General features: G+C 52.4%; 1 protein-coding gene across 2 annotated transcripts; it reads left to right on the top strand.

The window, feature by feature from the left end:
* Positions 1-1,185: 1,185 nt before the first annotated feature.
* On the top strand, positions 1,186-25,805 carry GANAB (glucosidase II alpha subunit). Of its 2 annotated transcripts, XM_063146314.1 has the most exons (25): positions 1,186-1,234; positions 4,408-4,509; positions 4,756-4,864; positions 5,898-6,025; positions 6,663-6,842; positions 8,695-8,760; positions 11,087-11,186; positions 12,095-12,188; positions 13,117-13,213; positions 13,443-13,623; positions 14,461-14,614; positions 15,242-15,477; positions 16,076-16,202; positions 17,118-17,197; positions 17,305-17,448; positions 18,345-18,441; positions 18,559-18,660; positions 19,463-19,706; positions 19,875-19,939; positions 20,340-20,416; positions 20,832-20,906; positions 21,836-21,949; positions 22,748-22,860; positions 23,955-24,055; positions 24,260-25,805. In XM_063146314.1, the coding sequence occupies exons 1-25, from the start codon at positions 1,209-1,211 to the stop codon at positions 24,367-24,369; spliced, it is 2,922 nt and encodes a 973-aa protein (XP_063002384.1). In that variant the 5' UTR covers positions 1,186-1,208; the 3' UTR covers positions 24,370-25,805. The 2 variants fall into 2 exon arrangements, with proteins under 2 accessions (XP_063002384.1, XP_063002385.1); XM_063146315.1 differs by lacking the exon at positions 8,695-8,760.
* The last annotated feature ends 545 nt before the right edge of the window (positions 25,806-26,350 follow it).

Genomic DNA, 26,350 nt, shown 5'->3' with positions numbered 1-26,350 from the left:
TGCTTCAGCCCCACTTTCCCTTGCAGCTGGCATGGAAAAAACTGAGATCAGGAACGTAACCTTGGAGAGGTGAAAGGGGGGGGGCATTCCTATGGGTGGGGAGGGGACTAGAGAGGCCAGGATATGGGGCCTGATACTTTTAACTAAATGAATCTGGGCCTTTCTGCATGCTAGGCAGGGGCTGTCCCATTGAGCGATGGTCCCACTCATAGCCACGGGGCACATACTGGTTTCCTCTTCCTCTGCTTCCCCAAAGGGTCTTTTGACAGTTTCATTTGTGCCTTACCCAAAGCAGTTAACTGAAAATGACAATAGCTCCTTCGCTCTGGCTACCCTTGGTGTTGGGTGTCGTCCTCACAAGGGAGATGGGGATATAGACACCCCAAAGAACAGAACGACTCCTGACGTCTTGTGTCCCCCAAAGATGAGCCATGACGTAGGAGAGGGAGGCATTGCAGTGTCTGTGTATTGTTGAGGAAGAGAGGAAGAGCTACTTGTTTTTGTTTGCTTCTGCTAGGTGAGCTCACGAGCACTCCTGCTATGCTGGAACAAGGGGAGTTCTCTCTCTGTAAAGAACTTCTTTCAAACGGGCTCAAGTTAAAGGAAGCCAGATTCCAGCTGGACATCAGGAAAAACATCCTGACTGTTAGAGCAGTACCACGATGAAATCAGTTACCTAGGGAGGTTGTGGGCTCTCCCACACTAGAGGCATTCAAGCGGCAGCTGGACAACCATCTGTCAGGGATGCTTTAGGGTGGATTCCTGCATTGAGCAGGGGGTTGGACTTGATGGCCTTGTAGGCCCCTTCCAACTCTGCTATTCTATGACTCAAATTGTATTGTTAACATTGGGGGACTTTGCGTCACTTGGCACGAATGATGTCACAGGGGCAACCCCCTTATTTTCTTCAGAACAGAACCCAGGGGTCCCCTCCCCGAATAGGATCCAGGCGTTCCGGGTCCTCGTTCCTCCCAAAAGGACCCAGGCGTCCGGCTACCCTCCCTCCCGGATTCTTGGCCTCCGGGCACACCCACGACAGAAGAGCAGGCTCATGAATAATGCAGCTCCGGGTGGGCGGGTCCCGCCGGGAGGCGTCTCGACCGGCGATTCGATGAGCGAAGGGGCGGGCTCTATCAACGGGAGCCAACCAGCAAGCGGGAGGGGCGGGGCCAACAGCGGCCGGCGGGCGGAGCCGAGCGCGATCCAAGATGGCGGCGTCGGAGGGACTAGGGAGGTGAGAGCGAGGCGGGTCGTGGGGGCGACGGAGGAGGAAGGGGAGAGGGTCGGGCTTCCCCACTCCCCACCGAAGACTTTCATCCCCCTCACTACTTATTAACACCCTTCCCCAAGCGGGCGCCTTCCAGACGCGTTGGACTACAATTGGACGCGTTGGACTAGGCATGCCGGCTAGGGGGTGATGGGAATTGTAGTCCAACGCGTCTGGAAGGCGCCCGCTTGGGGAAGGGTGCCTTTTAACTTCTGGGACACCCCCCTTGAGCCCCCTTCCCCAATTCCTTCCCACAGTTGCCTCAGTCCCCCCCCACGCCATATGTCCTGTCTCTGCCCTAATCTGCCTCCCAACCCCAAACTGGTCCCCTATCTAGAATACCCCCCCACCCCACCCCGGCCATTTTCCACTTCAAGTCCTCGTTCCTCTCCCACGGCCACCTCCTCCCTACTGCTTGTCCCCCTCCACTCCTCAAACCCCTTGAATGTCTAGATTCCCCCCTCTAAACCCCCGCTGCAGATCAGACCCTGCAAAATCCATTTCGTCCAGCATCCTGGGTCCCACGGTTGCCTCAGCCAGGGGCTGCCAGGATGCATGCCTAAGTCCCATTTGTCTTCCTGTGCCTGGTGTCCAGAGATAGACTCCCTCTGCACAAGGAGGTTCTGTTTAGCTGTCGCGTGGCCAATAGCCCCTGCTCGACCTCACCTCTATAAGGATGCACCGCTTACCTTCCTGGATCGGACCAGCGGTCCATCGAGATCAGCATCCTGTTTACAACCATGAGAAGCCAGATGCTCCCAGGAAGCTCAGAAGCAGGGCAGAAGGCAATAGAGTGGTGGGAGATTCAGGACAGATAAACAGAAGGACCTTGTCACACAGTGCGTGGTTAATCTATAGAGCACACTTCCACCCCTTGTAGCGATGGCTACCACTTTGGATGGCATTAAAAGGGGGGTGGACAAATTCATGGAGGAAAAGGATAGCAATGGCTACTAGTCCTGATGGCTGTGTGCTACCTCCAGTATCGGAGGCAGTATGCCTAGGTACACCAGTTGGTGGGGAACATGGGCAGGAGGGTGCTGTTGCACTCTTGTCCTGCGTTTGGGTTCCCTGTGGGCAGCTGGTTGGCCCCTGTGTGAACAGAGTGCTGGACTAGATGGACCCTTGGTCTGACCCAGCCGGGCTCTTCTTATGTTCTCCTGCTGTTTGAATCCTAATTGTGATATCAGAGGCGTACTGCCCTAAAAAAAATAGAGGTTTCTGGGTTCCTGTCCACGCTCCCCCACCATTCTTCTGTAACTCCCTTACCTTATACCTTTTATGAACCTTCTTTTAAGACCTCTGCACACTTTCCAACAGCCCAATTCTTTCCCTCTGTAGTTGCTTGCTTCTCTCTTTCAAATATTCACTAATTTATCTCCTCCCTACAGACTAGTTCTCTTCTCTCCCCCCCCCCCGCCCCCACTTTCCAACCTGGTATCTCTCAGCATGGCCAACACATCGGGATGATGTCAGGTTGGGGGACGCTGCCACAGATCTCGTAGTCAGCAATGTTCATCTTACCCTCATCCATCTTCACAATGACATTGCGAGGGAAATGATCAACATTTCCATTTTACAGCTAGATTTCAAATGATCTGCCCAAGAGCACCTAAGCAGATCCATGGCTTAGCTGTGGTTTAGAACCCAGGTTGTAGCACCTTGGCCCTATATAATCTCCAGTCTTGAAGAAGCTCTGTGTTAGGTTTTTGACTGTTTAATATTCAGTTACAGTGACCTTTTAAAGTATGTTTCTATGTTCATGGGGACTAGAAACCTTCTTTGTCTGAAAGCAGAAGCTGAGATTCTTGGAAGCTTGCACATATTTGGTGCTCTAGGTTTCATCTCATACTGTGTTAAGTGTGAGTGTGTAGATGTGAATGTTGGTAACTCCCTTGAAATACCTACCCTAATTTGCCGTTTTCTCAGACTGTGACATGCTTGGATGACACCCCTCAGTACTTTGCTGTGCTCTTCTGGTTGCTGTACTCATGTCACAAAGAACCATCTGTGCACATGTGTTGTTTTATGAAATCCTGCCAGTGTCCCCTCCTCAAAAAACGACACGCCGCTGTCAGAAGGAACTTAAAATGTACATTTTGAAAGGCACAGCAGGCAAAAGAAAGGCTTTCCTGGGCCCTTACTGCAATGGCTTTTAAAAGCTAGTTTTTCAGAAGCCAGAGGTCCTGGGCAGGCTGCCCCGCTGTTGCTGGCCATGTCTGGAGGCTGGGACTGACCTTTGCACCGGCAACGGAGATAACTGCCCTTTGTTCCCTCTTTGTATCTATAAGGGGTGGAAGCTGCTCCCGGTCACTGAAAACTTTGCTTGTGGCCTGAACTAATCTTGCCATTCCTGGTGTGTGCAAGTCTGTTCCGCTAAAGCCAATGTGGGCGGACTTTAGGCGGGATCTCTTTCAGTTAGTTCCCCCCTTCTACTGTCCAGAGCCAGGTGCAAAATAGTGTCTTGGGATGGGGTGAGGCCTTCCACACCCCATGAGCCAGAAACTGGGATAATCTGCCTATATAACTGCAAATTCTGCAAGATTAACTACGTAGAAGGGATCCCAACAGTCTCATTTAGAGGAGGTGGGAAGCCCTTTTGCTGTCTCTGTTGTCCAGTAACAGGGAGTCAAAGAACCACTGTTGATCTACAGCCATTTATTCGGGAGGGGCCTTAGCATAGTGCTGGAGCAGGTCAGTTCCCGGCATCTCCAGGTAGGGCTGGGGGGGACCCTGGCACGAAACCTTGGAGGGCTACAGCCAGTCAGTGTAGGCTGGGCCAATGGTCTGGCTTAGTATAAGGCATCTTCCTTTTCTATTGAAACCAGCCCTCGACTCCAGATCTGTTGGACTACAACTCCCACCATTCTCAGCCAGTATGCCTGCTGGACCTGGTAGCTGGGGACAATGGGAGTTGTAGTCCAACACGTCTGGAGGGGCCCAGTAGCTGCTCTCCAGGGTGTCAGGCGGGGCTTTTAACCAACTCTCCTTGGAGAAAGCAAGTAAAGCACATGCTGAGCTCAGCCCGTCGTCCTGAAAAGAAGCAAGTCAGTTTCCAGTTGGCGCTCTGCGGGTTTTCCTGTGGCGGGGTCCATGAGCTCGGGATGCGCCGTGTGACGAATCCTCCTCCTTCCCGCTAGGCTCAGGATGGCAGCTCTTGCGTGGCTCGCGCTTTTCCTGGTGGCCATCTCCGCCGTGGACAGAAGCAACTTCAAGACCTGCGACCAGAGTGCCTTTTGCAAGTAAGTCTCCGCGCCGGAGGAAGGAGGGCTGGTGCTAATCTCTCCGGCAGGGTTCCCCTTCCCCTGAGGAAATGATGAAGGGGTGGGGGAATTGTCTGCTGCCGTGAACTCCACCTGGCACTGTCCTCTCGGGATTCAGGAGAACAGAGACAAACAAGTTGCCGCTGGCATAAGAGGGGAGGGGAAGATAAAGGAGACCTGGCACTGAAAACCTGCAGCCTGTAAACATGATTTCCCCCTTCCCAGGCGCCAGAGGAGCGTGAATGCTGGGAGCTCCCCGTACAGGGCCTTGCTGGACTCACTGCAGCTCAGCCAGGATTCCATGAAAATCCAGCTCATCAACGAAGTGAACAAGGTGAATCGGAGTACCGAAACTCCCTGAAAGAAATCGCACAGACCGCACTCTCCCTTTTTCTCGATGCCGCGTCCATCTCGTGGCGTGTAGAGAAAAAAGACTGTTTCCCTGTGGCTCGCTACCCGCCCCAAGTGGTCAGTTGGGAAGAAAACCCGAGAAATATTGCTGATTTCAGGGGGCTTAAGCAAGCTTTAGGTCCGGTTCAGTGGTGGGAAAGCTGCAGGGTGCAAGTGAAGGATCACAAGCTTGAAGCTGCACCATGCAAAGAGTTCCCCCTGAATTGAGAAAACTAGTATATCAGGGAGAAGGCCAAACTGGAATGCTTCCCTATGATAACTACTTTTCTGTGTTTGGGAAACCTTTCCTTTTTTTATGGAGAAACACTGAATGAAGCCATCCTGCCCAAGAAACCCGCAAGCAGTTGGTAATTTTGAGAAAGGGGGTGGGGCCAAGGAATGGGGCGGGGCTTCCTGGGGACTCTGGAAGGGCTGGGTTCGGCCCCCGAGGTTCTGCAACCCTGGTTTAGAGTTTCACTCTCTACAATTGCCTTCCCACCACCTCCATCTCCTTGGCCTCTGCCAACTTTTCCTCCCTGTTTTTGGCTCATCATTCCCTGTGGCACAGAAATATACAAGGAGCAGCCTGCAGCTCAGTGGCAGAGCAGATGCATTGCATGCGGGAGGTGCTACATACGATCGCTGGGCCCTCCAGGCAGGACTGGGATTGGGGAAGATCCCCTGCCCGAAACCCTGGAGAAATGCTACCAGTCAGTGCAGTCCAGGGGTGTTGGACCTTGCTCAGGGGGCGCATTCCAGCCTATTTTAGCTTAAAGCTCCTACTGCCAGTAACTGAGCCTCAGCAGAGGCATTTCAAACTTTTAGAAGGGTTGAAAAATTGCCCCAAAGCCAAAAATGTCCTCCCCTCCAGGAGCATCAGCAAAATTGCAATGCACTAAGGCAGAAAGAGGTTTGACACACACACACACACACACCCCTGGTGTCAAACGAGACCTGACCCCATTCTCTGCTTCCAGGTCCCTCTCCTCCTCGAGCTCTACGGCTTGAAAGGGAACATGACCCGGATCCGGATCAACGAGCTGAATCCGCTCAAGCCCCGCTACGAGGTCCCCGACGTGTTAGTCCAGGATCCGCCCACCACCAGGTACGTGGACGGAGGGCCCTGCATCCCGACGCAGCAGGCGGTCTTCAGGTGGGCGGTGTGTGGGTCACGGAAAGAAGGTGGAAGCAGGGATCTCTCTCTCTCTCTCTTTCTCTCTCTCTTTCTCTCTCTTTCTCTCTTTCAACCTTCTGCAGAGCACGTGTACTTTTAGAGTCCTCCTTCATGTCTCCCCTTGGCTGTTTCTTTCCACCTCCTTAGTTCATAGCCAAATGCTTTATAGCCCAGGGTGGGGAATCCACAGATGTTAACCAGCCAGCCTGGCCGGTAGTCAGGCATGACGGGAGCTTGTAGAACAACAACACCCCTGGTTTTGTTGTTCCTTTTGGAGCTACAGGACTTCTTTTCAATTCCTGATGGTTTTGTAGCAAAGAAGGAAGGACCAACAGGAGACTGTCTCGTTAAGGACCAATGGGAGACTGTCTCGTTAAGGATGCCGAGAAGATGGCAGTGCGGGTGGCACAGGGCCCCTTGAAACGCTGGTCTTCTGCAGGGCTCCAGAACCGCTCTTCGTAAGCGGCGAAGATCTCCTCTTCCTCCTTCCTCTTTCCCCCCTACCCGTCCAAACCTTCTGTATACTCATCCCAGGCGTGACCTATTTTCTCCCCACCCCGCCCCCAAGATTGTCCGTCACAGGTCGGGACGGCAACAGTGTGGAGCTGTCCCTGGGCGACAGGGGGCACAAACTCATCCTGACGGCCAAGCCGTTCCGCATGGACCTACTGGAAGGGCGGGATCTGGTGCTGAGCGTCAACTCTCGGGGGCTGCTGGTCTTTGAGCACCTGCGCCAAAGGAAGGACTCGTGAGTACTTGGGATGTCGGCGGGGTGGGGTGGGGTGTCGGAGTAGCTGGCGGCCATCTTCCTCGAGGAGAAATGGGGGGAAAGGGATCTGTTGGGCGGCGGGGACTGGGAAAATGGATGTGTGCCAGACATCCTTTCCCTAGTCAAGATGGGAGCCTGCTGCTTAGGAGTGGGGGGCTGGTTCCATTTGGGGTAGCAATGATGGTTTTCAGCTGTTTTAGGAAAAAGTCTTGTCATGGGGAGGCAGAGAGAGGAGACGCTCTCCTCTTCATTTCACTTCCTTTCCTTCGCTGTCCTTCTGGGCCTGCCCTGCCCTTTCGCCAGGTTAGCTTGCTGTTCACACAACATGGTGGTTGTGTGTGGGCTGCTTGCTGAACCGTGGGTTAGCGTGCTGTCTGGGCCTCTGCAGCGCGGCTTGTTAACCACCCCGAATGTCCCCACAACAAACCAGGAGTTCTCAAGGTAGCTTGTTTGAGAAAAATAAACCCCACTGCAAGGTTAGCAAGCCACCCTGCGGACTTTCAGCAAACGTGGTTTAACAAGCGAGAGACAGTTCGACAACGACCTACGTTGAGCCACTGCGTATGGGTTACATGTGCTGCCTGAACAGCCACATTGTGTATATCTAGCAGGAAGATGGATTTTTGGGGGTGGATGGGGGGAGAAGTCGAAGTTCACCACCTTCTCTCTTTAGCTGCAGTCCCCTTTTCTTCCAGTGGAGGGCGAGCCCATGGGCGGTGCTCACAATCAATCCCGCCCATTGCTGCACCTTATATCAGGGGTGCAGAACTCCTTTCAGGCCCAAGGGCCAAATTCCACATTGGAGAACCTCACGGGGGGGGGGGGCGCATCCCAGTGGTGGGCGTGGCCAGAGAAAAAAAGGGGCAGGGCCAGAATACCAAAAAGGTCGTGTGTGTTAGCCGGAAGCTCTTACTGCCAGCAACTAAGCCCTTGGAGAGGCATTTAACCTTTTATATGAGGGTGAAAACTGTGTAAAAGCCTCGAAACCATCAGACTACAAGGGGTTAAGGGGAAAGGGATAGAGCCAGGGATAGATCAGCACCCGAAGATTTGGCCCGTGGACCTGAGGTTCTGCACCCCTACCTTATAGGTCCACTCCCTGGAAAGGGGGCGGTGCCAAAAGCAATCCCGTTTGCTCATTCGGCAAGCCCTCAAAGGGGGTGTGGCTTTGTGGAACTTGCAGTACAAGCCTCCCACCAACAGAGGGCACCGTCGTTCCATTTCAACCCATATCTGGGTATGGGCAGAGGAGTGAAGGCTTCTTGCACGTTTTCCAGTGTCGGGTCACACGAGGTTGGGTTTTACTGTCCAAGGCAGCCCTGTTCAACTTGGTGTCTGCCGGATCTTTTGAACTACGTCTCCCAGGATTCCTGGCCATTGGCTATGATGGCTGGGGCTGATGGGTGCTGTAGTCCAAAACATCTGGAAGGCACCAAGCTGGGGAAGACTGACCCAGGGTGTTGGGGAAGAGAGAGGGGTATAAATTAGGGCAGCCTCCCCTAACCCAGCGTCCTTCAGATGTGTTGGATTGCAACTCCCATCATCCCCAGGCATGGTGGTTGGAGATAAAGGGAGCTGCATTCCCAAACGCTCTGGAGATGGCTGGTTTAGGGAAAGCAGCAGGCTTTTCCCCATACAGGGAGGAAAGGGGCTCATCGATTCTCCATCCTTCTCCTTTCCTCCTTACCCCGCAGGGCCTGAGGGTGGGCCGGAGGGTGTTGGGGGTGGGCCGGAGGGCGTCGCGGCTTCTCCGGGGCTGCTGTGCACTGACTCTCGTTGTGTTTTCTGTTTTTGTTGGTTTGTGCCTCCCCCTCCCGCTTGGCCCCCCCAGTTTCTCGGAAAAAGTTAGTAGCACGGTCGTTAGCATTTGGGATAGGATCAAGAACCTTTTCTCTAGGTAAATCCGCAGCTTCTGCTACTGTTTCTGAAAACCCTTCCCCCCCCCCCCCCATCCCTGTAGTTAATGGCGCTCTGCCCTTCCTTGCCCACCCAAGTCGCTTGGGAGTTGTTGTGGGCTCTCTCCCCTTCTCCCAAATCCTTGAGGAGCTGGTTTTAACTCTGTTGCTGGTGGGGAGCGAGGGGAGGGGCTTCAGATTTGGGGGCAACCTGGCTATCTGAAAGTCTGCCCTTGTGACATCCGCTGTGGCCAAATCAAAGGCTCAGGCCCGATCCAGCCAGAGTTAAGCCCTGTCACACCCCAGTGGGAAAGCTGGCTCCCAGTGCTTAGCTTTCTCCCGTTCACTGCTGTCGCTTTTTATGATTCATACTCTCCTGTCAGCGTCTGTCGGGGCGGGGAGTCCGGGAACGTCTGGTGGGCAGCCAGTTCCCCCGCCCCGATGTTCCTGGAACCTCGGAGCATCACCTAGCTGACGTACACACAGTCCCTGCTCCCACCGTCTTAAAACAGGCAGTGGAGAAACAACGGAAGGAAGGGCTGATGTGGGCAAAAACGTGGGCTTCGGAGGTGTGGGGTCGGGACAGAGGATTGGGAAGCAAGGTGGGAAAAGCAGGGTTTGGGGAGAAGTGGCTATGTGCCTGTGCTCGTAGAAGGAGCTGCATGAGCACTCTGGCTGGATTGTGCTCTGTGCGTGCGCGTGTGTGATTTACAACCCGGTAGCAAGGTAGTTAACTTACGGGCCTGGCTCATTCACAAATTTACGGTGTCCTCCTAAGGTTTTGCTGCTGCTGCTGTTTTAAACCCTAACCTTAAAAGGTAATGCATGAACGAGACAAACCTCTTGTCTGTCTAGATCAGGGATAGGCAACCTGTGGCCCTCTGCCTAATTTTAAAAGCCCTGTGTAAGGGATCAGTTCAGACCTCTCGCAAGGGATCTACCGCTAGATCCCTGATGGGGGAGTTGAACCTCAGGCCTGTGGGGCAAATCCGGCCCACCTGGATTCTCCAGGTTTCCCCACCTGCCCGTGCCTTTTTCCCCTTGCCCCATCACCTCCACCCCCCATTCCAACCATTTGGAAGTTTACCTTCTCATACACATTCCCCCCACCCCACCGCACCCCATGAAAGTTTGAAACGCCTCTCCTAAAGCTTCATTACTGGCAGTAAGTAAGAGCTTTCACCTAAAACACACTGGTATTTGGAGTGTTTGGGCCCCGACCCTCTGGCCTTCAGTCCTGCCCGCCGTGGGACGTGGCCCGTAAGGCCTTCTCCGAAATTGGATTCACCTCAGACTGAAAGAGGCTCAGCCCTGCCCACCCCTGCCGTATATGATCAGAGGACTTGTCCGAGAAGGCCTTATCCCTGGAGAAAGCAATGGGGGGGGGTGGGTGCCTGCAGGCTCAGATGCACCCCCCAACACTTCCTCGGCACCCACCAAGGTGCCCTAACACTGTTTGTTTGGTTTGGGAATTAATGAATTTTCTTAGCCATAACTGGGATTGCTGTGAAATAGACTTTTTCCTGGTGCTGAAAACTGTGATTTAGTGTGTTGGTGCTCAGAGCCCACCTCTGCCTTGTGCTCAGTCTTTTCCTCTGCCATGCTTGCTGCAGCAGCCATTTTGTGGTGGTGCTCAGGACAGATTCCCAAATGGCCAAATATGCCCACGGCCCACAAAGATTGTGTACCCTGGCTCACCTAATCCTCTGGAATGCACATGGATTCATCTGCGGATGTACCAATGGCATCCCTCAGCGAGCAGTTGGTGTGGGAAGGGTTCGAGATGGGTGGGGAGAGGAGGTTTTGAAAACCACGGTTACTCCGACCCACCATCCCGAGGGGGTGAGGAGCTGCCTGCTAAATGTGAGAGACTGGGTGTGTGTACGTAGGACTTCCTTTTATTGAGATAAACGGAGGCACAGATGGGATGCCCACTTCCTGCTTGAGTGCAGAACCAAAGGGCGGCCATTTTGGGTGGGAATGAGCTTCCCTGGGAGAGAGGAGGGGCATTTCTTCATTAAAGGACCATTCCCAAGAGTATTGAGTGTGTGTGTGGGGGGGGTGGACACACACTGGAGCTTGGTCATGAACTGTCCTTTGCCCTGACAGCTGCCTCCTGCTTCCCCTCTCCTCCGCTAACTGGCTCGGCTGTGAATTGGTGTGCGCTGCTTCTAGTGACTAATGGAGCCTGCAGTTTTGTGTGGGGGCCAGGGCGGAGTGTACATGTGGGGCTAATCTGGTTCGCTTTCTTCCTTTGAGTTTCCTGAAGGGGGAAATTGGGGGCATGTGCGGCTGAGCTTTCCTTTTCTCCCCCTTCGTTTCTTCCAGAGAACCGCCCAAGGAAGCGTTGCCAGAAGGCGAGGGGGCCGCTGAGGCGCCGGATGCCGCTTTGTCTGAGGAGCAGGAGTCCACGGAGAAAAGCGAGCAGGTGAGCGGGGGGCGAGGTGGGACGCTTCTCTGGAGGGGAATACGGCAAGGGTGGGGAACAGCTGGCCTAATTCCATGCAGCCCACAGAGATGGAGGGCACAGAGAGAGAGAGAACTGACAATGCTGCAAATGCTTGTTTTGGGCTGTGGCTCCACTCGCATTTGGTTCCACCCACCCTTCGATCTGACCACGCCTGCTATCAGGCCATGATTGACTTTTCCTGAAGGTTGACAGCCCTTCTGAGGGAAAAGGTTTCCCACCTCTGGAACAAGGGAACAGAATGGGGGCAAGTGGCAGCTAAAGATGAGACTTTGGGTCTGGCCCACTTCTCCCATAGATATGTAGGGATGCCATTAATCATACAGGGATCCTTGAGTTTTGCACAGGAGGGGTGGTCAGGCAGTCGATCTCCAGATGTTTGGGGTTTTACCTCCCAGCAGTCCTAAACATTGACCATGCTGGCAGGGGCTTCTAGGCACTGGAAATCCCAAACATCTGGAGATCTGCCTTCTGCCCACCCCTGTTGTACAGCAGGCGTATTCCAGGTGTTCTGAGTGCTTCTCATTCATTGGGGCTGTTCACACAACACACTCGGTGGTTAAGTGTGGATTGTTGTTGAGCCATGAATCGTGTTGTCTGAACCCAGGACACTTTCCCCAGGGTGGCGTGTTAACCACGCTGAACAACAAACCATAGTTTGCTGGTGCTAAAAGAAAGCAAGAGTTCTTTTGTTTTATAAAAAGCGCTCACGTAGACAGGGAGGAGCTGCATTCCATACGGGAGCCCTATGGCTTATCTGGGGTCACCAATCAAGCATATGGCTGAGCTGGGATTTGAACCCAGGTCTTCCAGATCCTGTGTTGACTGCACCAGCATAATCATTCTTCTTTCTTTTCTTTCCCTTGCAGTTTGAGGAAGCACCCAAAGCAGCAGGTGAAGCTGAGGAAGACCCAGGAGCTTGGGAAGAAACATTCAAGACCCACACAGACAGCAAGCCCAATGGTAAGAGCCCTGTGACGGGTCACACAGCTTTGGGTCAAATAGTGGAATTGATTTTGCCCGTTCCCAAAGCCTCAACATCAAGGGCCTTTCCACAGCTCTTGAGGGCAATGCTTTTCTTGAAACCCCCCCCCCTTTTTCATCCATTTGGGAATCTAGATTGCAGTATACTTTCTTATTACAATAAGACATTGGGACCAAAAGTTCAAATCCCATCGGTGTTGTAGACAATCCAAGTTTAAAAGCTGTCGTGGCTCTCATTTTCAGCGTAGCAATGTCAGATTTGCGATGGGGCTAGAGCTTAGGGGCAATGGCTTAGGAGGACAAGGAGTTATGCAAGACATTTTTTATTTTATTTTTATTTATTTATTGCATTTTTATACCGCCCAACAGCCGAAGCTCCCTGGGCGGTTCACAGAAACTAAAACCATTCAAAGTATAAAACAAACAGTATAAAAACATGATATAAAATACACATTAAAAACTGATTAAAACATACCATACATGATTAAAACATCTTTAAAACATCCGTAAAACATCCTAAAACCCAACCATTGGGTTGGTTTAAATGGAATGCCGAACCATGGTTTGCACTAACACTTGAGATTCTAACCCATTACTTGTGTTCTAGATGTACAAACAAACCACGGTTTCTCCAGTTTTCCTTGCCCCTGGGAACCTCTCAGTGCAGTCCCAAATAGCAGCCCCACACCATGTCGTTCAGATGGTGAATCCCGTGGCAATGGATGTGTAACGTGATGTGATTACTCAAGCTTCCACCATAGTCTCGGATCCTGGTTTGGTGGTGGCTGCTTGTAAACCATGGTTTGCCAAATGGTGTCAGTTCAGACCTGGAAAGCAAAGCACGCTTTGGCATTGAAGTATGAACTCTCCTGCCTTCTTCATTTCCTTTTGCTCCCTTGTTCTACAGGCCCAACGTCTGTGGGGCTAGATTTCTCGCTCCCAGGTGTGGAGAACGTGTACGGGATCCCGGAACATGCGGATAATCTCCGGCTACGAACCACCGAGTAAGCCTGGGGCCTGATGGGGCTGGCTCCCCCCCCCCCCCCCGGGTCAGATCTCAAGTGTTTGGTGTTGGAAGGTGTGTGGGTGGGTGTTCCATCAGAGCTTGGGTGGACGGTGTGCAAATTTCTTGTGCCCCCCCTTGTGCAACGCCATCAGTACAAGGACGTAAGCCCCTCCTTTGGTTCTTCATGCATTTTTCTCTGCCATTTCTAATCGCCCCGTCCTTGGCAGGGGAGGGGACCCTTACCGCCTTTACAACCTGGATGTCTTCCAATATGAACTTTACAACCCCATGGCCCTCTACGGCTCTGTTCCTGTTCTCCTGGCTCACAACGCCCAACGCACACTGGGCATCTTCTGGCTCAACGCTGCAGAGACCTGGGTGGACGTCACCTCCAACACAGCGGGCAAGGTACCGTCACTCCCAAGAGCTGTGAGCACATCATTCCTTTAATTCTTGTCTAAAACCTTCGCTGAGACACAGGATGTTGTCCTTGTATTTAACAACTTGCCTGCTCACCACGGGCGACCAGAAATTCCATGCAGGCGAGTACCATGGAGAGAGCTCTGGCTATTGGGCGGTATAGAAATGCAATAAATAAATAAATAAATACCTGCTAGATCCCTGTGGTGTCTGGAGAACAGAAAGCATCTGTTCCTCCATGACCAGCATGGAAATGCAACCTTCAGCTGCCCTCTACAGCTTCAGCTGGGATGAGGAAACTCTCAGCTCCAGGACTGAATTTAGTTCTCGAGAAGTTCTTGGGGGCCACATACCAGCGCTGGGTGGGACTAAAGGCAGAAGGGGTGGGGCAAAAATATAAAAAACACGTAAAATGCCAGCATATTTTCACTTGAAGGTCTTACTGCCAATAACTAACCCTCAGGAAGAGGCATTTCAGCCTTTTAGGATTGGGAGGTAGGGGGAGAATCTGGGTCACCTCCAAAACGATTGGTGGTCTAGGAAAGGGGTGGGGCTACCTGAGGAACCCAGGCGGCCTGTGTGTGGCCTCCAAGCCGGCTAGATTTGGCCCACGATCCCGAGGTGGTGGCCACACCAGGATGCCTGGAGGCCGACCCAGGGCTCTGACTGGATGGAATGGCAGGCGGGCTTGCTGTGAATGAGGGAAGTGTAGGAGGGCCCGAGGGGTGGAGGGAGAGGGAAACTCTCTCCCTGTAACACCGACGCAGAGCTTGTGGTTCTGCCTGAACCAACCGGGCCCCGTGCCGCTTCCGCCCTCTCTCGCAGACCCTGTTTGGGAAGATGCTGGATTACATGCAAGGCGGAGGTGAGACCCCGCAGACGGATGTTCGCTGGATGTCGGAGAGTGGGATCATTGATGCCTTCCTTCTGCTGGGGCCTACGCCCAACGATATCTTCAGGCAGTACGCCTCCCTCACAGGTTAGCAGGCCTGAGGGCTCGTGGATTCGGGGACCGTTTCCAAAGCAGGGCAGGAAGGAGAGAGGCCGGCATTGACCTTGCCTGCTTGATTTGTATGGATTCGGTTTCACTGTGCCTTGTGCCTCCAACCGCCCCAGCGCAGAAGCGGGCCCCGGGCCTGGAATTCCGCATCTTGCAATGCTCAGCTTCAATTTCCCAATGCAAACGAGGTCCTGCCCCTGAGGCTGTGGTTCAGTTCAGCTCTTGCGCCAAACCACAACTCGGGAAGCTTTGCCTTCGGGGTGGCGTGACGGCTGTCTGAACTGAGTTACGAACAGCCGGCAAAACCAGAATTGGGAACAGTGGCTTGAGGTGGGTTTGCCAACCCAGGTTTGGGATGACGAATGGTTCAGCGGGACCCCTGAACGGATAAATCGGGAGTTCCAGCTCGGCCTCCATAACGCAACGCAGCGGAGCAGCGGAGCTGCTGGGAAACGAAAGCGTGCAAAAGCCACACTCAACCGTGGTTTGCTTGAACGTTCGACCCCCCTCCTCTAGACAGAAGTGGGGGGCAGCTTTTTGTGTTCAGTTGACGTGTGGGGAGGGGAGCTCTGAACGGTGTCCCAGCTGCCCTGTTCTTCCCCTCAGGCACCCAGGCTTTGCCTCCACTCTTCGCCCTGGCCTATCACCAGAGCCGCTGGAATTACAACGACGAGGAGGACGTGAGCACCGTGGACAGTGGCTTCGACGAGCACGACATCCCATACGACGTCGTCTGGCTAGATATCGAGCACGCCGACGGCAAGCGCTACTTCACCTGGGACCCCAACAAGTTCCCCCGCCCCCGGGAAATGCTCCAGCGATTGGCGTCCAAGAGGCGGAAGGTAAGGCGGGATCCACTCGGGGACGTAGCCTCCGCCTTGCGTCTGCCTGGGGGCTCCTGGAGCATCTGCACATCCCATCGTTGGATGATGGGCAATTCCCACGCCACAGCCTTTTAAGTCTTCCGTGGCGGAAGAGCCACCATTCGTCTGCTGAGCCCCCAGCCTGCTCTTTGAGAATGAGAACTAGGACACGTTTCTCGCCCCTGGTGGCTGCAGAAGCCTGTGGGCCCTTCTTGCCGGAATCTCAGGCGCCAGAGGGGAAGGGCTGAACACGATTTCTGGTGCCCTGTCCTAGGAAATTGCTTCTCCCCCTTGACGGTCAAAACTGGAATGTGTGGTGCAAAGTTAGAGAAACCGCGCGCAGTCAGTGTAGCTGGTGGCTTCAATGTCAGTGGGCCGTGAATCCACACCTTGGCGAGCTCTTTTAGAGTTCTGCCTGAAACCCGGAGCGGATTCACTGCCCCACTGACGTCGGAGCCACCAGCTTCCACCAGGCGCAGCTGGTTTTCCTTGAGGTAGAGGGATGTAGCTGAGCGTTGCCTCTTTATTCCCTCACACACACACCACCCCCTGTCTTGCCTGTCCTTCCCTAACCCAGATGGTGAGCATTGTGGATCCACACATCAAAGTGGACAGCAGCTACCGGGTGCACAGTGAGATTCGCTCCCGGGACTTTTACGTCAAGACCAAGGACGGTGGGGACTACGAGGGCTGGTGTTGGCCAGGTGAGGAAAGAAAGTTTGGGTGGGGAGGAGAGAGGCTTGGTGTGCTTCTTGTGTTTCTGGCAACCAGGCCGGCCTTAATAAGTGGTGAAGTGGGGCGGCCCTCTCCAGCACCCGAACGGGGCCCCTGTGGTTTGATGAAGCAGGGCGGATCCTCTTCAGAGGCCCTCCTCGGGGTGCCCCCCCCCCCCAAGAAAGCTAGCCAGGTGGCTAGAAGAGACGGGAGGCTGTTCACGCCACCTACTAACCCACACTCAGTGGTTAAATGTGGGTTGTATTGAACTGTGGGTTAACTGTGGGTTGTTTGAACACAGCATGTTTTCCACAGGCTGGGTTATTATGTTGTCTAAATGCAGCCTGGGCTGCTTGTTAATCATGCAGTGTGGCTTGTTAACCACCCTGAACAACCCAACAACAAACCACGGCTTCTCAAGGTGGCTTGCTCGAGAAAATGGTTAACAAGCCACCCTGGCTGTGTTCAGACAACACAATAACCCAGGGTTCAACAAACAACTTATGGTTCAAAACAACCCGCACTCAAAACAACCACACTCAACTACTAAGTGTGGGTTAGTGTGTTGCGTGAACCGCCTCAGGGCCTTCTCAGTAGCGGCATCCCACTTGCGGAATAAACTCCCCAAATGGATTCACCTGGCACCTACGTTGTTATTTTTTCCAGCGCCAGGCAAAAAACTTCCTATTCTCCCAGGCTTTTCATAGACTTACTTCTAGGTTATTACGGCTGTTTTATCAATTCCTGCACTTTTTGTCTTGTATTTTATTCTTTAAATGCTTTATTCTTTTTAAATGTATTATATAGCAATTTGCCTGTTATTTGGCACTAAGGACATTAGTTATTGGGCGGATTGGAAATATAAAGAAAGAAAGAAAGTCTTTGCTATGCCTCCTCCCACCCAGGCTCAGCGGGCTATCCGGACTTCACCAACCCAGAGATGCGTAACTGGTGGTCCAGCATGTTCGGCTACGACCAGTATGAGGTAGGTGGGGGGCCCTGGCTTGCCGCATGCCGCCCTCCAGCCGGGACGCAGCCTGTAGACACTGCCCCCGGCCCTGGTAACCTGCTTTTCCTCCCCCTTGGTGCCAGGGCTCCATGGAGAACCTCTTCACCTGGAACGACATGAACGAGCCCTCTGTCTTCAACGGGCCTGAGGTGACGATGCACAAAGACGCTGTGCACCAAGGGGGCTGGGAACACCGTGACGTCCACAACCTCTACGCCTTCTATGTGGTGAGTGGTGTTGCCCTGGGCTTCTGGGACCCGAGTGGACGGGCTCAGGGCCACTGGCAAATGTGCTTTGGAACGTCTGTCTGTCTGTCTTTCCAAGGAGGTCAGGTGATGCACGCCAATCAGGGGTGGGCAAGTAGGTAGGTCGGGACCCACTGTTCAAGTGCAGATCAGAAGGCTTTTCTTCCTCCCAGTTGCTTTTCTTTTTAAAATGGGAAACAGAAAAAAGGCCTTCACCACCACTAAATTAGTCTGGGGCAGCTGGCAACCAGGAACAGGGCCTTTTCTGCTGTGGCACCCCAGCTGTGGAATGGCCTCCCTGGAGAGGTTCGCCTGGCGCCTACATTGTACTCCTTTTGGCGCCAAGTAAAAACCTTTTTTTTTTTACTTTCCCTCAATTATAGCATTTTAGCATCCTAGTCTTTTGGCTCTGGTGTTTTAAATTTGCATTCTAAATCGCCGCTTTGCTGCTAGGTTTTCTTCTGGTTGTATTTCTATCTTGTGGTTTTAAACTTCCACGTTTTATATTTTATGCTGGGCCTTGCGGCTTTATTTTTTGTGAACCACCCAGAGAGCTTTAGCTCTTGGGCAGTATAGAAATGAAATAAATAGATAAACTTGGGTGGGGAGGTGGTTTGGAAAAAATGAAATAAAAATCCAGGAAGCTGCGTTCTGCACCCAATACCAACTTTTGCACTTGTTTCTTCATATTCCTTCAGGATCGTGTTATATCTGTACGTGTGCCAGCTTCGGGGAGGGGTGGGGGAGGCACGGGGATAGGTGTGTCTTGGGCTGTGTGGTCTGCAAGGTCTCTTTTGGGTTATCTCCCAAACAGTTGGATTTAGTTTCGATCATGGTTTGAACTGTCCCTGTAACAAATACTTATTTTCTTCCCCCAGCAAATGGCAACAGCGCTGGGGCAGGTGCAGCGGTCAGGAGGCGTGGAGCGTCCGTTTGTGTTGACCCGAGGCTTTTTTGCAGGCTCACAGCGCTATGGTTAGTAGCGTGTGTGTGTGTGTGTGTGTGTGTGTGAATGGAAAGGAGTGAGTTAAGTGACAACCTACACCCAGTTTGCTCACTATTGCATCTTGTTGCCGTCCTCCTCCTCTGCAGGGGCTGTGTGGACAGGGGACAACGCAGCAGAATGGGACCATTTAAAGATCTCAATCCCCATGTGTCTGAGTCTGGGACTTGTGGGCATCTCTTTCTGTGGAGGTAAGCAGCGTGGGATTCCCGGCGAGGTAGGATGGGCTGAGAAAAATTGCCTGGCACCTGAAGGTCACCCAGTGAGCTTCATGGCAGACTGGGTATTTGAACTTGGGTCTTCCCACGCTTAATCTGCATACCATTTCCTGTCAGTGCCCTGCGCTGCCTTGTTTTGTGGTGAGGGCTTCCCATCACTTGCAGATGCTGTAGGTTGGCAAAGTTCTACTATGGGTCAGCTCTTTAGCAGTGGTCTGGATAGGTCAGTTTCACCAACAAACAGGACCGGAAGAGATCAGCACCATGGAAATGTCAAAGTGGGGCTGGAAGTCAGACAGGGTTGTTTGTATATGTCTCCAACAAGGAGCCAATCAAGACTGAGCCTTAAGTAGGAGTTTGGCTTCCCCTGTGTTAGTTAGTCCTGCATGAGGCTTTCTCTCTTAAAGAGTCCTGGCCTGTTTTAGCAGCCTTAAGCTGCAACAATGTAGGAGTGGCTGTGCCCTGTTAGTGACTCCATGACCAGAGTCTAAGGAGGGCAATGAAACCTCCTCAGTACGCAGGGAAATGGATCCCGGGGAGGTGGAAGCCTTTCCATAACTGAGTCTGCTCCCAACCCCATTAAGTGTGGCGCTTCTTCTTCTGAGGATAAGGGTTCAGTATCCTCTAAGGACAAGGGTTTGGGGTCTCTGTCAAGGGAAGTCTGACACTCAAACTACACCACACTGGTTCTGATTGGCCACAGTTGGAAACAGAGGGCTGACTGTATCCATCCCCAGTCTGATCAAAGAGGTCTCCTCTTTCTGCCTCTCTTCAGCTGATGTGGGCGGCTTCTTCAAAAGCCCGGAGCCGGAGCTACTGGTGCGATGGTACCAAGTGGGGGCTTACCAGCCGTTCTTCCGGGCGCACGCCCACGTGGACACCGCCCGCCGGGAACCCTGGCTCTTTGGCGAGGAGAACAAAGCACTGATCCGGGACGCCATCCGTGAGCGCTACGCCCTGCTGCCATTTTGGTACACCCTCTTCTACAACAGTTACCGGACTGGCCAGCCGGTCATGAGGTGAGACACGCGGGGAGCTTCTGCGAACACGGAAAGTAGCACCTGCACCCAAGCGCTCGAACCTGGAGGGTCAAGGAATGAAACTGACTGGCGGGAGGTTCAGCAACTGTGTCATACTTCTCCCCCTTCCGTCTCTTCATCACCGTTACTCTTTTTTCTCCGCCTTAGGCCTCTCTGGGTGGAATATCCCCAGGACGTTACAACTTACGCCATTGACGACCAGTATCTGCTTGGTGAGTTCAGTGGAACCTCAGGGTTGGAGGAAGCCAAGATTCTGCCACTTCACTTCCTGCCTTCTGGCATGAACCTTTTACACCTTAAGATCCAAAACCTATTTTGATACCTGAACATTTTAGCTGAGGATTTAGAGGCACACTATAATTTGTTGAGGCTACTTGGTTTCTGGTGTGCTATGGTAATTTGTTGAGGCTACTTGGTTTCTGGTGTGTTGTAATAAGGTAATAAAATAGTAAATGGCCATTCTTTCTAACGTTGAATGGTAGCCTTTTTTTCCCCTTTAAAGAGTGTTTCTCCAGTACTGACATTCTAGTACTGGCATTCAGAAACAGATTTTGAACAGAGTGGTTAATGCAAGTTTCTAGATCTCATGCTCCTATCCTGTTTTCTTTGTAGGTGATGCATTGTTGGTCCACCCGGTAACAGCCCAGGGGGCCCGAGGTGTGCAGGTCTACTTACCTGGCAAAGGAGAGGTAAGTGGGTCTGGCAGAGTCGGAATGAGGAGTGGGCTGAGGTCTCGCTTTTCCTGCCTCCCCATTTTGTCTATCTTCTTCCCTTCCCCTTCTTTCTGCCACCCCTTTCTCCCTCCCTCCCTGTGTATTCTCTTTCAGCCACCGTCTTTTCTCTCTTCCTTCCCCTCTTTCAGCCCCCCCCTTCTCTCCCCCTGTCCCTCACTCCCCGGCAGGCTGCCAGGGGGAGTGCAGATCGCTCTTGCCAGATGGCCTGAAGTGGCTGCTTGCAGAGGGCTTTTGCATCGGGCGGCCGGTTCCCCTGCCTTAAATGAAATCTGGGCTTTCCCAGCGCTCCCAAAATTCTCTACGGAGCCCTGGCTGGCAAGTCCTCTTGCTTTCCAACGCCCTCTCGTAACTTCCCCTTTTCTCCCTGCAGGTTTGGTACGATGCCCACACCCACCAGAAGCTTCACGCGCCCCAAACTCTTTATTTAACCGTCACCATGAGCAGCGTAAGTGTGTTGCAAGGCGGAGGGGTGTTCCCTGGAGTCAGGGGGAAAGGGCAGGGAGGGCACGGAAGCCTGGCAGTTTTCCTCAGGACCATCAGCCCCAGGATGTCGCTAACACGCGAGGCTGCCCACAGGAATCCTACCAGCAGGATCGGTGCAACAGCACCCTCCCACCCTTGTTCCCCAGTAAATGGCATATATAGGCTTACTGATTCTGATATTAGGAGTAGCACATAGCCATTAGGACTAGTGGTCATGGATAGCCTTCTCCTCCAGGAATTTGTTTTGAGTTTCAGAACTGAACAGAGCTCGCAGTCATAAGAAAAAAACCCTCCCCTGGTTCCCCCAAGCTTTTGTTGGTTCTCTCTAAAGGAGCGCTTTCCGCCATATGTTCCTGGCCGGTGGCTCAAGAGGATCTTAGCCATCGGGCATCCTTCTCTGGGTGCCGCTGCCCACACTGGTGCAGTGACTGGTCACCAGGGAAAGAGCCTTCTTTGCAGCGGCCCCCTTCGCCAGCTCAGGACACCTTCCTCTTTAATCTATTGCTCTGATTATTAATGCTACTGCTGGCTTTTAAAGAGTTTTTAACGTTTTATTTATTTATTTTATTACATTTATATACCGCCCTCATAGCTAGAGCTCTCTGGGCGGTTTACAGAAATCTCTGGGCGGTTTAAGACTTGGATATTTTCGTTGTTGTGTTTATGGCTTTGACGGTTATTTTATTGTTTGGGGGTGGATTTTTTTGATTGCAAGTCGCTCCGAGGGCAGCTGTCCGTCGGTTGGTATATCATTCAAATCAAATAATCAAATGAATATAATGAATTGGGAGTCAGAAATCCTTGCTGATGTACTTCCGATCACCCGGGGGAGGTCCCAGTCTTATTTTCTGACCTCACATCTTGTACACCGTCCCCAATGCTTCTCTGCAGATTCCTGTGTACCAGCGCGGCGGCAGCATCGTGGCGCGGAAAGAGCGAGTGCGGCGCTCGTCGGACTGCATGCGCAACGACCCTTACACCCTCTTCGTGGCCCTGGGCCCCCAGGTGAGTGGAGAAGGGGCTGGGTTTGGGGGTCAGGGGACCTGCTCCACATCATTTGATCAGGGCCAGGGTAGGGGTCAGCATCTTCGTGCAACTGCCAAGGCCCATGCCTTAGACGGGATCCATCTTTGGCTGCTGGAGCCTGCCCCCCTACTGCTGCTGCTGCTTTTGTTCCACCTTGCTAAGTGGTTACCTGTCCTCTTCAGGAAGCGAGGGTTGACTGGAAGAGGAGCCCACCCTGAGAGGAGAGAGAGAGAGAGTGGCTCCTGTTTTGCCACCCTCTCTCTCTAAGTCAGGGCTAGGGAGGCCTTTGTACACAGAATCCCACGGCCACGCACACAATTGCACTCAGAATCCTACACACACACACACAATTACAGCTTCACAGTCGCACACATCTCACACACTGCAGTTGGGCTTAAAAAAGTGTGGGGGGGTATTGCAGCGGGGAGAGGTGATTTTTTGGGGAGGGGGGCTGCCACAGTGTTGGGGAGGGGGGTTAGCCGTTCACCCCCAGCCGGACCCCCTTGAAAATGCCCCTCCCCACTGTAATGATGCCTGTCAAAGGCCTAAATAAATTTAAAGTCTAAATGCGGTGGGGGTACAGGGTTGGGGAGGGGACAGCTTCTGCCCAGCAGCAGCACTGCCCAAATGTGCCTCCCCCCCCCTGTACTTTAGGCTTTTTAAAGGCCTCCATTCCGGCGTGGGAGGGAGGAGGGGGAACCTCCTTCTCAGGGCAGGGCCCAGCTGGTGTGTCCAGCCTGGCTGCTGACAGGGGCTCCGTGCTTCTCTCTCACACAGGGCACAGCTCAAGGAGATCTTTTTGTTGACGACGGACACACGTATAACTTCGAAACGAAGGGACAATACCTGCATCGCCGCTTCAATTTCTCCGGCAACACGCTGACAGCCAGGTATTTAGCCTCCCTCCTCTCTAAGCCTGTCAGGTCTTCGCTAGTTCTTACTGAGGGTAGCCATCTTGGGACAGAGCTGCCCTGCTTTTGATGGCAGGTGGGGGAATTGCAGGGTGAAATCCCTCTACCAGCGATACACCCCCGCACACAGAAAGCTACCCTGTCAGGGAGAGCTCTACTTGCCTAGCCCTGACATGCTTGGCTTCTACCTGCAGGGGAAGGTTTTTGCCCTGATGAGCATTCAAACATGCAAACCCCTGCCTGAAGCCTTGCAGCCTAGACACTGGTTTGGTCACCTTAAGAACAAGGCTGTGGTCACTCAACAGTGTTCTGTGCCCACAGCTTGAAAAGCAGAGAGGACACCTTCCATGCTCCCCTCAAGCAAAGCTCCATTTTCACATGCCAGAATGATTGTGTGAATCTGTTGTCCGTTCTTGCCAGGACCCCCCAAAATCGGAAGAAATATTCCACTCCCCACCCCTTGCTCTTGCATCCTGGGTACCTGCGTCCTCAGCTGGGCTTTTAACTAGGAAAGAAGGACGTGCAGGTGTCTAGCTGGGCTTCCTGATCACTAATGGATAAAATTAATCAACATCATCAGCAAAGTAGGGCTGAAGTACAAACCCGTCGGTGGTGGGAGCCTTAGAGAAGCGGTTCCTCTGGCACACAGTAAAGCATCTATTGAGACGGTGGCTTCAGTGTGACACATGGGCGTAGCATCCCCAAACAGAGTTCTTCTCACCTCCATAGACACTTAAGTGATATTCCTGTGCTAATACATGTGGATGTACTTGAGAAGCTGATTAGTCGATTAAACTTATAGAAATAACCAGCTAAGGCTTCTTTGAATCAAGTGACAAGATTTTAGTATCCTATCCACCTACAAGTAACCTTTGTAAGTAAACCACCCATTTTTGGATTTTTTTTTCTGAGCCTGGTCGCCTAGAGAGAAAGTCCTGCTCATGACAGGCGATCAGCTGAGTGACACTCTGTCCTGCAGGCACAGTCTTTCCCCCATGCCATGTCACGACCACATTATCCCTTCCCTGTCCTCTAACCTTTCCCCACCTCTTCATTTCCTCCCCATCTTCCAGCTCCGTGGACTCGAAGGGCAGCTTTGAAACACCGGCCTGGATTGAACGGGTGGTGATCCTAGGAGCTGGGAAGCCAGCAGCAGTATTCCTCAAACAGGATGGTGAGTGGTGGCACACAGGAGGTCGCAAGTTCAATCCCCGGCACGTCTGTTTTGGGAAGGGAGAAGACCACACACAAGCCGGGAAATCACTTAACACTTGATGGTCCTGGGGAAGTCTGAGCGCTTTCCTTTCAGCTGGGCCCATTCTCTCTCTCTCTCTCTCTCTCCCCCCCCCTCCGCACCTGTACCCCCTGCCCTCCATAGGTGCCGCTGAGACTCGCCTGGATTTCACGCACGAGGCTGAAACATCCGTCTTAACCATCCGCAAACCCGCTGTCAACGTTGGGGCAGACTGGAGCATTTCCTTGCGATAATGCCACGAGGCAGGGGAGGGGGACAGGGTCTGTAGGGTGAAGGACAGGGGAGACACCTGCGCAGTGTTGGGGAGCTCCAGGCCACCCCTCCTTTCACTGGCGCATGGGCAGGGCAGGCTTGGTAGCTCCCCGACCCGCAGTGTCTCAGGTCCATGATCCCATACCACAAGGCATGTCTGGGGAGCGGGTGGCCAGAGCTCTCTCCCCCCTTTCAACTCTGTCTTGAACTTTGATCTTTTCAAGTGGTCCCATAGATTAACTTTTAGCAATATTTGCTGTAGAATGAAGACTGGAGTTGGCTGTGACTCAATTTCCCTCTGCCGCGGGCTAGCTAAGAAAGGTACCCCCTTCTCATCCATCCCCCCCTCTCCTGAAGATGCAACATTGGGGGTGACATTTTGAGGGGCTGGACCTTTCCAGAATAGGCAGGGGTAGTTAATCCACTCTCCTTTTATTCCCCCAGTCACCTATCTCTGTTTTCCTCTTCATCTCTCCCAACCAACAATTATTTCTGGCCCGAATTCCAAGCCAGTGTCTGGACCAACTAAAACAAAACAAAAAATACTTTGGCAAGGGCTGCCTTTTAACTTCCTTTCCTTGCCAACAGGTGAATGTATAGAGAATTCCTCTTTCCCCGTGCAGCCTCTCACCATAAGCAAGTGGCAAAGGGTCCAGCTTAGGATCATGACATCTCTTAACCCACCCCTTGCAAGTCCCAAAAGGTTCTTGGTTTTCTTTTACCCTTCCTCCTCAAAACCTTACTACTGTGGATGAGGGGGGGGATATTGGACGGAGGTGGAATCTAGGTGTCAGTGAATCACTGTCACTTCTATTTATGTCTTTTTTTTTTTGAGGGGAGGCAGGGAAAGTCGACAAGACAGATCATGTGAAAAGGGAAAAGAGGAGTTAGTAGAATTTGATAGTTTTTGTCCTGCAAGGGGACCTAAAAAGAGAGAAAAAGTAAGCATGGGGTCAGAGGGGGGAGGTGTTTCAAGCTGCTAAGGAAAGAGGCATCTCCACTGCTGGAAAGAGAGAAGAGGGGGCCACTTCCTAGAGGGGGAACTGGATGGCATTTTTTACTCTTTGCTACTGCACCTCCCATTTCCCACTCTCTGCTTCTGGCTATCAGCACTCCTCTTGCCCTCTGTCTAGGCTGCGTGGCTTTCTTTGGACGTCTTCTTTGTGTGTATGTGGATTAACAATCCTGGTTCTGGCTGGTTCTCCCTTGTGTGTTCACAGGCAAAAAGCCCAGAGCAAGGCTTTTAACTAAAAACAAAAAACAAAAAAAGTAAAATTTCCTTCTTAGCACACACACATACTTTTCTACCCCTTCCTGATTTGTGGTTTCATCTGCAGGTAAAGCTTTCCACTGACTGAGTGTTTTGATAAAAGATGGACAATAAAAACAAACAAATAAAATTCCCATAAAAACTGAAGTCTTTTGTTTGACCTTTCCTTGATACTAGTCATATCTTGTCGGAGGCATGGATTGTTCTTTAGTTTTACGTCTATGCATTGTAATTTTGGGCCATGAAATGATGAGAGCAAAAAGTGGGGAGGGGGAAGGCAGCCTCAAAAATATTTATAAAGCTTTGATAAAACAGTAAGATATTTTCTTCTGTTGGGTACTGTCTTTGGGTGAAGGGGCAGGAGCATTTGGGCCAGTTTCTTGGCAGTATTTTCTTATTTGTTTCCACAGTAGGGAAGCCTGAATGTGCATAACCAAAACCTCTACGGTTTATGTAGCCTGTATTCAGAACAGGTTTTAAAAGGCTAAAATACACACACCACTTGTTGGAAAAGAGGAAGCGGAAAACAAATGAAAGGAAATTGGAGAAACACTCGATGATCTAATGACTGACTGATGACATTGATAAGGGGGTGTTGCCATTTGGGGAACTTCAGCAGGCCTGATTGCATCAGCAGGCCATAATTTTTCAGTTACTCTTCATAGATTTGTTTCGAAGACTTACAAGATAGT

This window comes from Elgaria multicarinata, chromosome 21, assembly GCF_023053635.1.
Source record: "Elgaria multicarinata webbii isolate HBS135686 ecotype San Diego chromosome 21, rElgMul1.1.pri, whole genome shotgun sequence".
Classification (NCBI taxonomy): domain Eukaryota; kingdom Metazoa; phylum Chordata; class Lepidosauria; order Squamata; family Anguidae; genus Elgaria; species Elgaria multicarinata.
Note: the sequence above shows the minus strand (reverse complement) of the source record. Positions and strands in the feature narration are given on the sequence as shown.